This window comes from Oncorhynchus clarkii, chromosome 2 (assembly GCF_045791955.1).
Source record: "Oncorhynchus clarkii lewisi isolate Uvic-CL-2024 chromosome 2, UVic_Ocla_1.0, whole genome shotgun sequence".
Taxonomy (NCBI): Eukaryota; Metazoa; Chordata; class Actinopteri; order Salmoniformes; family Salmonidae; genus Oncorhynchus; species Oncorhynchus clarkii.
Genome location: NC_092148.1, coordinates 57809982 through 57822512, shown reverse-complemented (window position 1 = coordinate 57822512; position 12531 = coordinate 57809982). Strand labels below are relative to the sequence as shown.

Below are 12531 nucleotides of genomic sequence, written 5' to 3'. Positions count from 1 at the left end.
ATTTAAAGTGACTATTGATACCTTTATTAAGTTTGTTTATTAAAGTGGCCATAGATTTGAGTCTGTATGTTGGCAGCAGCCTCTCTATGTTAGTGATGGCTGTTTAAAAGTCTGATGGCCTTGAGATAGAAGCTGTTTTTCAGCCTCTCGGTCCCAGCTTTGATGCATCTGTACTGACCTCGCCTTCTGGATGATAGCGGGGTGAACAGGCAGTGGCTCGGGTGGCTGTTGTCCTTGATGATCTTTTTGGCCTTCCTGTGACATCGGGTGCTGTAGGTGTCCTGGAGGGCAGGTAGTTTGCCCCCGGTGATGCGTTGTGCACACCGCACTACCCTCTGGAAAGCCTTGAGGTTGAGGGCAGTGCAATTGCCATACCAGGCAGTGATACAGCCTGACAGGATGCTCTCAATTGTGCATCTGTAAAAGTTGTGAGGGTTTTAGAAGACAAGCCAAATTTCCTCAGCCTCCTGAGGTTGAAGCGGCGCTGTTGCGCCTTCTTCACCACACTGTCTGTGTCGGTGGACCATTTCAGGTTGTCCGTGATGTGTACACAGAGGAACTTAAAATGTTACACCTTCTCCACTGCTGTCCCGTCGATGTGGAAGGGGGGGTGCTCACCCTGCGCTTTCCTGAAGTCCACGATCATCTCCTTTGTTTTGTTGGCATTGAGTGAGAGGTTATTTTCCTGACACCACACTCTGAGGGCCCTCACCTCCTCCCTGTAGGCTGTCTGTAGTGTCGTTTGCAAACTTGATGATTGTGTAGGAAGCGTGCATGGCCATGCAGTCATGGGTGAACAGGGAGTACAGGAGAGGGCTGAGAACGCACCCTTGTGGGGCCCCAGTGTTGAGGATCAGCGGGGTGGAGATGTTGTTTCCTACCTTCACCACCTGGGGGCGGCCCGTCAGAAAGTCCAGGACACAGTTGCACAGGGTCTCAAGCTTAATGATGAGTTTGGAGGGTACTATGGTGTTAAATGCTGAGCTGTTGTCAATGAACAGCATTCTTACATAGGTATTCCTCTTGTCCAGATGGGATAGGGCAGTGTGCAGCATGATGGTGATTGCATCGTCAGTGGACCTATTGGGGTGGTCAGCAAATTGGATTGGGTCTAGGGTATCAGGTAGGGTGGAGGTGATATGGTCCTTGACTAGTCTCTCAAAGCACTTTATGATGACAAAAGTAAGTGCAATTGGGTGATAGTAATTTAGTTCAGTTACCTTAGCTTTCTTGGGAACAGGAACAATGGTGGCAATCTTGAAGCATGTGGGGAACACAGACTGGGATAGGAATTGGTTGAATATGTCCGTAAACACACCAGCCAGCTGGTCTGCGCATGCTCTGAGGATGCTCCTAGGGATGCCGTCTATGCCGGCAGCCTTGCGAGGGTTAACACGTTTAAATGTTTTACTCACATTGGCCACGGATAAGGAGAACCCACAGGCTTTGTTAGCGGGCCGTGTCAGTGACACTGTATTGTCCTCAAAGCAAGCAAAGAAGTTGTTTAATTTGTCTGGGAGCAAGACATCGGTGTCCGCAACGGGGCTGGTTTTCTTTTTGTAGTCCGTGATTGACTGTAGACGCTGCCACATACATATTTTAGCCATAGAATTGCGACTCTACTTTGTCTCTATACTGACGGTTTGCTTGTTTGATTGCCTTGCAGAGGGAATAGCTGCACTGTTTGTATTCGGTCCTGTTTACGGTCGCCTTGCCATGATTAAAAGTGGTGGTTGGCGCTTTCAGTTTTGTGCAAATGCTGCCATCAATCCACGGTTTCTGGTTAGGGAAGGTTTTAATGGACACAGAGGGTGTGACATCTCCGATGCACTTGCTAATAAACTCTCTCTCCAAGTCAGCATATACATCAATGTTAGTGTCTTAGGCTATCCGGAACATATCCCAGTCCACGTGATCGAAGCAATCTTGAAGCATGGAATCCGATTGGTCAGACCAGCTTCGTATTGACCTGAGCATGGGAGTTTCCTGTTTTAGTTTCTGTCTATAGGCTGGGAGCAACAAAACGGAGTCATGGTCAGATTTGCTGAAGGCAGGGCGGGGGAGGGCTTTGTATGCGTTGCGGAAGTTCGAGTAGCAATGATCCAGAAAGCTACCAGCTCTTGTCGCGCATTCGATATGCTGATAGAATTTAGGAAGTATGGTTCTTAGGTTAGCTTTGTTAAAATCCCCAGCTACAATAATGCAGCCTCAGAATGTATGGTTTCCAGTTTACTAGAGTCTAGTGAAGTTCTTTCAGGGCTGATGAGGGATCTGCTTGGGGGGGATATACACAGCTGTGACTATAATCGAAGAGAATTATCTTGGAAGATAATGCGGTCGGCATTTGATTGTAAGGAATTCTAGGTTGTGTGAACAAAAGGACTTGAGTTCCTGTATGTTATTGTGATTACACCATGAGCCGTCAATCATAAGGCATACTCCCCCGCCCTTCTTCTTACCAGAGAGATGTTTATTTCTGATGGTGCGATTCGTGAAGAAACCGGGTGGCTGTACCGACTGTACTGACAACATATCCCGAGTGAGCCATGTTTCCGTGAAACAGAGAATGTTACAATCTCTGATGTCTCTCTGGGAGGCAACTCGTGCCCTAATTTCATGCATCTTGTTATCTAGAGATTGGACAGTAATATGCTCCGAATCGGTGGATGGTGTGCTCGCCTTCTGAGTCTGACCAGTAGGCGGCTCCGTCTGCCTCTCCTGCAGCGACCGCGTTGTTTTGCGTCGGCCTCTGGGATAAGATCGCATGTCCAGGGTGGAGGTCCGAACAAAGGATCCACTTCAGGAAAGACGTATCCCTGTTCGTAATGATGGTAAGTTGACATCGCTTTTATATCCAATAGTTCTTCCCGGCTGTATGAAATAACACTTGAGATCTTCTGGGCTAACAATGTAAGAAATAATACATTTAAAGAAATAATAACTGCATAGTTTTCTAAGGAACTGAAGCAAGTACCATGCTCAGCTTTGGAAACAAACTGCGCTCGATTCAGCTGAGCTATTATGTCAGCACATTTAGACATTGTTTAGCTTCCATACAATTTTGCATATACTACCTAAATACAATTGAATAATTTAAAGTACTTCCTATAACTTTTCTTAAACAATCTACATGTGAAAGTACATTTGGAATGAAGTTGCATTTATGAAAGCTACGTTGACATCTGATTTACTGTCATTCATCCATGGTTGATTGGATCTTCGGAAGATTAGAAGTAGTTACCATTAGCCCTATAAATAGAATGCCAAATTCATGATATTATTAATAAACTTTTACCTTGAGTAAATCTTCAATAAACATTACACCTCTCGTGCGACAATCATTTATTAGTAGGCCAAAGCCTATTGATAAGGACACTAAGATTGTTAAATATTGCCTAACCACAGAGAATAATTTACAGCACTTCAGCAGAACTTATGGGTAAGTCTTGGGCTATAAATCATATAGAGTGCAGTATTTGATTCACCCAGCACTTGGTTAGTCTCATTTTCAGTGCGATCTGATCCGTCCGTGATATGTGTAGTGCTTAGAGAATGCAACGGTGGGTATACTGTAGAGCTCTGGCTGTAGCTGTGGCATGTCTCTGGCACAGCCAATGACAGGTGGACATGATATACGATACTCACTTGACGGTGCGTTTGTGCCTCGTAGTGTGAGGGGGTATCAGTCTGAATATAACGTCCAGGCCTCGGTTTTGTCCCAGCAGCGTAGCTGTGGTGACTGAAAGAAATATAAATGCCATTGATAATTGCATTCAATGGCTAGTGCTAATTCATTATGTTTCTCCCTGTCCAACTCCTTACGAGTCCAGAGTGGAAATCTACTGGCTTCATGGGAATTTCAAGAGACTTCAACTTCAACCAAAATTCTAACTTCCACCACATAATTTAGGTTTGCTTACTGACAAAACGTTTCTATTTACAGCGCCTACTGAAAGTCTACACACCCCTTGCAGAATCTTCCCACTGGGCACAGATGTCAGTTCATCGTCCAGTTTGGATTTACATTTGCTTGTCGACAAACGTGAATTCAAAGTGAAATTAACCAAAAATGTCACCTCGCCACTGGATTTAGGTTACAAGTTGGTTCAGCATAAACACATTGAATCTTTGGGTTGAAACAACGTTGATTCAACCAGTTTTTGCAGTGTGTTCACATTTGCTGCCTTAAAATGTTAACCATTTAATCTCTTTTTGATTTCTTTTTTCCTATCAATCTACACAACCTAGTCCACATTTTCAAACTGAAAGTAAAATTATATGATTAAGAAATACAAAATGAGGATGCATGTTTTCACAGCCCAGAGTTAATACTTAGTGGGAGCACCATTACAGCTGGGATTCATTCTGTAGGCCTATGCCCTTTAGCAGTACTAGGAAGACACTACAGCCTCTCCTGAGTGAGACTCTTAGGGCATCATATGTCCATTGTTTTTGCAAAATTGCTCAAGCTCTGTACATTTGTTTGGGAATAAGCGATGGGCAGCAAACCTTGTCTCTGATTTTCAGCACATTTAAGTCTGGACTGAGATGAGACCACTCAGGAAAGCTCAACACCTCTTGGAGAGCCATTCTGGTGTGTCTTTGGCATGAACATTTGTGTAATTGTCTTGCTGAAAAATACAACTCTATCCCAGGGTTTCAAAAGACTGAGGCTGGTTTTCCTTGATCTTTTTACTGGGCTTTGCTCCTTCCATATTTATTTAGATCATGACAAGCTCCCCAGTCCCTGCCAATAACAAGCATACCCGTAACATGATGCTGCCACCATAATACTTAAAAAATACATATATCCATCATTAAATTCCCAACCAAATGTACTGAGCTTGAGCAAATTTGATGAAAAAAAGGACATATGTTCCCTTAAGAGTTCAATTCTAACAAGAGTCCAATTCTAACAAGAGTCCAATTCAAAAGGACTCACAGCTACAATGGCTGCCAAAGGAGCTTCCACCAAGTGTCAACCCTGGGGTGTGAAGACACACGCAATCAATAGTTCCTCCTTTTGTATATTGTAGTCATTTGGAAAATGTCCTATAATTTTTCTTTCACTTTAGATTAGGCTGGGTAGATCGATAGGGGAAAAACTCTAATTGAATCCCTTTCATAATTACATTTTAAGGCAGCAAAATTGGAAGATTGTGGAGAGTCTGGACTTTCACCAGCGACAGTATAAGCGACTCACTGACAGTTTACAGTCATCACAAAAATCAGACCTTGTGACCATGTTGTTTAATCATTTCACATTTCACTGGTCAATATTTGGATACAGTATGGTTTCATTAAATCATAATTACTATCCTAAATGAAGGGCACCAGCACATCTGCACTCAAGTCAAATATGTGGCGCCTCTTCAGAATGTAGACCTCCTCCATACTCCCTGAACTCACAGAGTCCCATAGAGATCTTTGTATTAATTCTGGATACTGTTGACATTGAGAGTAAATCACAAAACAGACAAAGCAGTGAAGTGCGATTGAAGCTTTAAGGGGTTATTGACCTACCAGAGGAGCAGAAAACCTGGAGGACCCAAAGGCAGGCTGCCGTCCTCCTGGTGTGTTTTACATTCTGTTTCAGCAGAGTCAGAGTTGGCAGCACAGCCTCCGCCTTCTCTGCCTTCATCCCAATACGACGGTCTGATCGAGACACACATAACACCACAGACAAGCAATCAGTAACCCTCAGATCTAATGATAACTGACCACCCACTGACACTGTTTACACCAGTGCAAATGTTTGCACAGTTATTTTTCAGAGAAAATGAAACATTCTATGAGGTAGAAAAACAGATCAAATGAAGATAAAGATTTGATTAGTATAATTAAAACAGTTGTAGGCCTATGTGGTTTGCTTATTTTATCCGCCACTTAAAATAACAAGAAAACACTTCTCATTGTGAATCACCATAATGAAACGAATTCATGAATAAAAGCTGCTTGGGCGCATGAGGACAATATTTTCACTGAATGATATGCAATCCAAATACGCTATTAGATTGTCTATCTGCTTGAATGATTTCTCACTGCTTTTACACATGTGAATTGCCTGGCGGTTTGTGGAGTGGAATAGATCTGGTATGATTTTCTACTAATCACTGACACACAACCATGCTTAACCAGGCACACAAATCCTAGTTTATGATACAATATTACAGCAATTACAGTGGAAAAACCACTTAGACCAACGTTCAAACGCGTCACTGGCTTTATTGGATATTGCATCAGCATTCATAGCTGGCATTTTAGTGATCGGAGGACACCCGTTAAATGTGAAGAGTCCAGTCAAAGGCACCCATTAGATGACTGACTGTACTATGCTCTGTAGAGAAGAGAGAAAAGGCTCACCGGGCCCTGAAGTACAGGGCAAAGCTTGGCTTTTACTGAAACGCAGGTGAGACCAATACAACTATATGTGCTGTTTAGCAGTAACATCCTGAAGCAGGTGTGAAAGTAAAGAGTTGTGGGATCTAATTCAAGTAGTAATACAATCACATTGATCGATTATATTGCACAGCACCATATAAATTGACCATTGCTTCTCATTCTTGTCAAAATAGCTTGAGACCAAAATGGGTTTTTAGAAACCAGCTGATGCTGTTGATACCGGTTACCATAAATCCTTCATTAGCTTGGGTGACAATGAACATTGCAATGTATATGAATGGAGAAAGCTTCTCCTACTCATACAAGTGGCCACATGCCACTTGTGACGATATGAAGGTATGCATCCGTGTCAGTGAAGCTTTGTCAGATAATGGATAACATGGATAACAGTCAGATGGACCTGTCGGCCTTTCTATTAAAAGCTAATGGACACCTCGGCCAAGGAGGAGAAAGCCATGATATCTCCATTATTTGATGTGGACTCACTTCCTGTTGACATTCTAAGACGGTAACTAAGAAAATCATCAAGCTACCCACTGTGTTGAAAGGTTGAGATCTACAGACCGTTTGACAACCTCTTACGACAACATGCAGTATAACTGAGAAAAATAGCCATGTGCTTTCATGACAACCGCTAAATAATGACATCTCCAAATATTGTATCACTTCACGTTCTTGTAAACTATATTTCCACTCCGATCTGTCAGTTGGAGCCTCACCTCTGTGTCCGACCTTGGCCAGGAGGTGCAGCAGGGGGAGGAGGATGGTGAAGTTGGGGGAGAAGGTCCTGGCTGTGGTCACCAGGGCGCTTAGGAGGGCCTCGCTACCCCCCTTCGAGATCATGTAGGTGATCCGTCTGTCTGTGCCTGGAACACACACACACACACAGACAAACACACACACACACAGACACACACACACACAACTAAACCAAAGAATGGTAGTAGACTGTAGCTCTCTAGGGGGAGTAGACGTACCGTAGCATTTCATCTGCATGGAATTACTATGAATCTGAATCAACAGAGACTCACCAGCTGAAAGCAGCTCATCCAGCACATTGAGGATATTGAGGGTGCTCTCAATGTCCCCTGCATTCTGTGGGGAGAAGAGATCAACACTATGTCAAAACCTCAGCCAGACTGCTGCTGTTGTTTTCTGTAGTGTTGGCTGTAGAGTGGCAACTCGAACGAGAGAACTGTCATTGGCATTGTTGTTATATTTAACTATGTGACCATGCTCTCGACTGGCAACGCAAATGCATTTCCCAAGACCCAGCTGGGGAGCTTTGACTCAGACGTCTAATTTTGAGGATGAATTAGGTGGTGAGATCACTTAGGTCACAACAACACAGCGTGGGTCCCAAATACTGCAGCAGGCCCAGGTGCAGGAAACCGAATGCCCCAGGCCCAGCAGGGGCTGTGGTGCTGTGTTTAAAAGCAGCAGCAGATGACAGCCTTTCTGTATGGGGGGCACTAATCCCCAGAGAGAAGTCCCAAATCGCACCCTTTCATTATATAGTGCACTACTATGGGCCCTGGTAGTGCACTACATAGGGAATAAGGTGCTATTTGGTATCTCTGTAGACAGACAGCACCTAAACAGGCATGGTGATGAGGTGCGAATGGATCACCTACACGATCCAGGCCCAGACTTTGACATTTATAGCTGAGAGAATTCCTGTATGATAACAGGCAGGGAAAATATCGGCCTATACCGTATGTGCTGAGAAGGGCTAACTTTGTTAGACAGGTGGCAGTATTATTATTTGATTGTGATGATTTTACATATGGAAAGGGATAAGGTGGAAGCTGCGGACTCAAAGCTTAATAGTTGACGAGGTGCAGACTGACGGACCACACGGTAAACTGGAAAAATCTAAGAACCGTAAAGAAGGCTGAAACGCTGGTTCTTCAATAAACCACTGGGAGAGAGATATGCAAAGGGAGACATTATTGAAGGATTGTACAGTATGTATGCACCTCTTTAAAAGTACAGAACCGAAAGAAATGAAAACAAATCACGTAAGTAAAATATTCGAAAAAAAACACTGTGAGTACAGCATTTCTGAAAAACTACAAGGGAAAACAATAACAGAACATATGAAATGATCTAGGGAAACTACTACAATGACCTTGACATTTAACAGTGCAGAAGATAGATTATCTGTTGGCCTTTCTGCGTGCATACTCTACGACAGGTGTTGTCACAGAGGGAATAAGAGACAGGACCCAACACCCAACAGAGGTGATCTATTACAGCTGAGCTGACATAAGGTGTAGCTGTGTCTTTCTGTCACATGCAGAGCCATGTCTTTCTGTCACATGCACTTCAGAAGACCTTAGAATTGATGGTTGGTGGCCATTGGTTTCATTAAGAACTACTGACATTGGCATACTGTTACTCTCCATGTCTCTATCACATCAGATGAGACAATTATTTGTTTTACCTTTATTTAACTAGGCAAGTCAGTTAAGTACAAATTCTTATTTACAATGATGGCCTACCCTAGCCAAACCCTAACCCAGACAACACTGAGCCACCTTATGGGACTCCCGATCACCACCGGTTGTGATTCCGCCTGGAATTAAACAAGGGTCTGTAGTGACGCCTTTAGCATTGAGATGCAGTGTTTCACCTGTCCTTGTGCTTGTCTCCACCCCCCTCCAGGTGTTGCCCATCTTCCCTTTTATCCCCTGTGTATATATACCTGTGTTCTCTGTCTGTTTGTTGCCAGTTCGTCTTGTTCGTTCAAGCTTACCAGCGGTTTCCTGTCAGGTCCTATTGTTTCCCAGCCTTTCTTTGCTGGTCCTCCCGGTTTTGACCTTTGCCTGTCCTGACCCTGTACCGGCCCGCCTGACCTCTCTGCCTGACCCTGCCTGCCGTCCTGTACCTTTGCTCCACCTCTGGATTACTGAACCCTGCCTGTCCCTGACCCTGAGCCTGCCGTCCTGTACCTCTGCCTACTCTGGATTTTCGACCCCTGCCTTCCTTGACCTGTCTTTGTCTGCCCCTGTTTGCAACAATACACAGTGCTACTTTGACAGTCTGCATCTGGGTCTTACCTTGATACTGAACAAGAATATAAACACAACATGTAAAGTGTTGGTCCCATGTTTCATGAGCTGAAATAAAAGATCCCAGAAATATTTCATACTGTACAAACAAAAAGCTTATTTCTCTCACATTTTGTGCACAAATTTGCCAAGATAATCCGTCCACCTGACAGGTGTGGCATATCAAGAAGCTGATTAAGCAGCATGATCATTACACAGGTGCACCTTGTGCTGGGGACAATAAAAGGCCACTCTAAAATGTGAAGTTTTGTCACACAACACAATGCCACAGATGCCTCAGGTTTTGAGGGAGCGTGCAATTGGCATGCTGACAGCAGGAATGTCCACCAGAGCTGTTGCCAGCTGATGAAACTGAGTATTTCTGTCTGTAATAAAGCCCTTTTGTTGGGAAAAACTCCCTAGTGGGTGGGCCTATGCCCTCCCAGGACCACTCATGGCTGCGCCCTTGCCCTGTCATGTGAAATCCATAGATTAGGGCCTAATGAATTTATTTCAATTGACCTTATTTGAACTGTAACTCAGTAAAGTCATTGAAATTGTTGCATGTTGCGTTTATATTTTTGTTCAGTATATGACATGAATATATGAATTACTGGTGCTAGCAATACAGGCACCAACAGCCGCACACCAAGGCCAGTGTATTTGTGAGACTAGCCACTTAATGATAACAGTTGGTGACTGCTACTTTGTGGGGGGCGACACTTTGTCTCCGGCTAAGCATTGGAATTAATGGTGTTGTCAGTGTGCTCTATCATAATTCATTACCAGATCAGGATACATGGCTGGGAAGTGGATCAGAAATCGAATTAATATTTATTACTCAAATTAAGAGAGAACCTACTGTCTACTTCGGTCAAAATAAAAAACTGTTTCTACCAACAAGCATGGTAAAAATTGTAATATTTAAAAAATACAAAGTTGTCCATTTTTATATAAGAATACAAAGTTGTTTATGTTTATGTTGTTTATATGTTGTTTACATTTGAAATACAGTTGGTTATAACGAAATTCTATTTTCATACTATTTTCTAATTTCATACTTTTTTTACTGCAAATACACGACAAGCGTGAAGGCCAAAACATATAACAGCTTTGACATAATCGAAAATGTAATTACTTACAAACTCGTGGGGGAAAAAATAACGAATAGTCTACCAACATGCTTGACAACTGTGGTTCAACAGAACCAAATGCATCAACAGCACCAACAACATAACATTATGAAACTGGTTTTAAATGTGGATCCTGACAACCGCAGTACAGAGGGATCAGCTGCATTCACTGGGCTGTAGATAATATCTCACACACCATCCGTTCTATATTGTAATCCTCTGCTCCTCTCCCACCAGAACAGCTACAGTATAGCTAGCTATCCCCACTGACATCTGGCCGCCAGCCTTCTGCCGGCCTTCATACAGCTGGTCATGCATTTCACTTAACAAGCTTTTTCATACACAAGTTAATGTCATGTAAACTGCACAAACTGATTTATGAACTAGTTTAGCTACTTTAAATAAAGTGGGCACAAACCAATTATTGGAAAATATTTTTCACCATTTATTTAATTCAGTTAGGAGTGTATAAATGACAGTATTCTCGACACTGACTAACAGTACACTAAAATACTGCGACTATACAATATACTAACATTTAAATGGAAATGTGTTTACCATCTCATAAAAATGATTTGAACACAATCTAAATTGAAACTTACATTACTAGAAGCTACACAGTAAGCTACATTATTAGCTGTCTGTGTAATACTAGAGTGATCTATGCCCGGTGCTAATTTGTACGAACAGTAGCTGTTTGGCAAGTGAAAGTTGTGAACATGTTTCCAGGTAATAATTTCTGGGTATTGATGCTTATGATCACCATTCTGAGACCTTGGAACTATAAGGTGCTATCTGCAAAAATAGAATTCTGAGATAATTGGCCTTAAAGTTCCGAACCCTCATTGGTTTGAATGGTGTCAGTGATTTGTATTTAGTATTCTTTTGAACTTAACAACATGATTTGGGGTGTTTAGAGTACTATATACAGTAGGTAGAGAACATTGATCAGAACAAGGCTATGTCAATAACTACATTTTGACAAAAATGCAGATAGAACCTTATAGTCCCAAGCTCTCCATTTATCTTCCTCTTTCAGCTCTACGGAGAAAGTGCGTGTTGCTAGCCTAGCGTCCCTTTCCCGTCAGTCAGCAGATCCCCTGCCCACTTTATTTGGAGCGTTCCACTTTAGACTGCCATATCAGCGACCGTGAGCAAACAGAGACACAGTCACACAACGTGACAGGCACACACATACACAGTCCCAGACCCAGTGTGTTCCTACCTGCAGAGTAGACAGGAGAACCTCTAGTCCGCTGGAGCTGCCGGGGGCTGCCATGCTGGCCCGTACTCGCTCTGAAGGTACACAGGGGAAACAGAAAGGAAGATCAGGCTAGAATCAAGCCCACCTCACACACACACACAGACCCAGCCAAGGAGACTAGCAGCAGCAGCAGCGACACACAGTCTCCTTGTGGCTTAATTTAACAAGGAAGCCTAGTGGAGCTGTGAGAGAGGGGCGTTCAGCTGCAGGCTGAAACTCTATCTCCACTGATAAATCCCTGTGCTCCATTTGTTGCTGGACGTTGAGATGAGTTTCCTATAAAAAAAAAGGCCTGACAAGACTCAGGGATTAAACGGAGCCCTGCATTCCACAGGAGGCCGCCCTGGTTTAGGAAAACACACAGGGGCTAGAGAGAGGAGTGTGTGTGCAGTTAGAACGTTTGGGTGGAGGGGGGTGTGTGTGTTGGGTGGAGGGGGAAGCTTGACCAGACAAATGGGAAACAAAACAAAACACAACTGTCTATCATCCATGTTAATAGTTAGTGTTTCGTCAGATGCATTTAAAAACTTTCAGGATGTTGGTTAGTAACTATAGACTACCACAGAGTCATAATACCCATAAAACCTGGCGGTCTAACAGGGAAATGGTTCCAATCGTTTTTCCACCATTAACATTTCCCATAAGGGATTTTTAGAAACACTTCAAATAAGGGCTGTGT

At 43.2% G+C, this 12531-nt stretch overlaps 1 protein-coding gene across 2 annotated transcripts in view; it reads right to left on the bottom strand.

Moving 5' to 3' along the window:
* Positions 1–12531, bottom strand: part of LOC139370552 (cytosolic carboxypeptidase 4) — a 259601-nt gene that overhangs the window by 126765 nt on the left and 120305 nt on the right. For both annotated transcript variants that reach the window (XM_071110131.1, XM_071110122.1), the window contains exons 2-6: positions 11814–11884; positions 7434–7497; positions 7122–7268; positions 5524–5655; positions 3646–3739 (exon numbers count right to left, since the gene is read on the bottom strand). In XM_071110131.1, the coding sequence (XP_070966232.1) occupies positions 3646–3739; positions 5524–5655; positions 7122–7268; positions 7434–7497; positions 11814–11867 (491 nt within the window). In that variant the 5' untranslated portion in view covers positions 11868–11884. The remainder of the gene's footprint in view (positions 1–3645; positions 3740–5523; positions 5656–7121; positions 7269–7433; positions 7498–11813; positions 11885–12531) is intronic.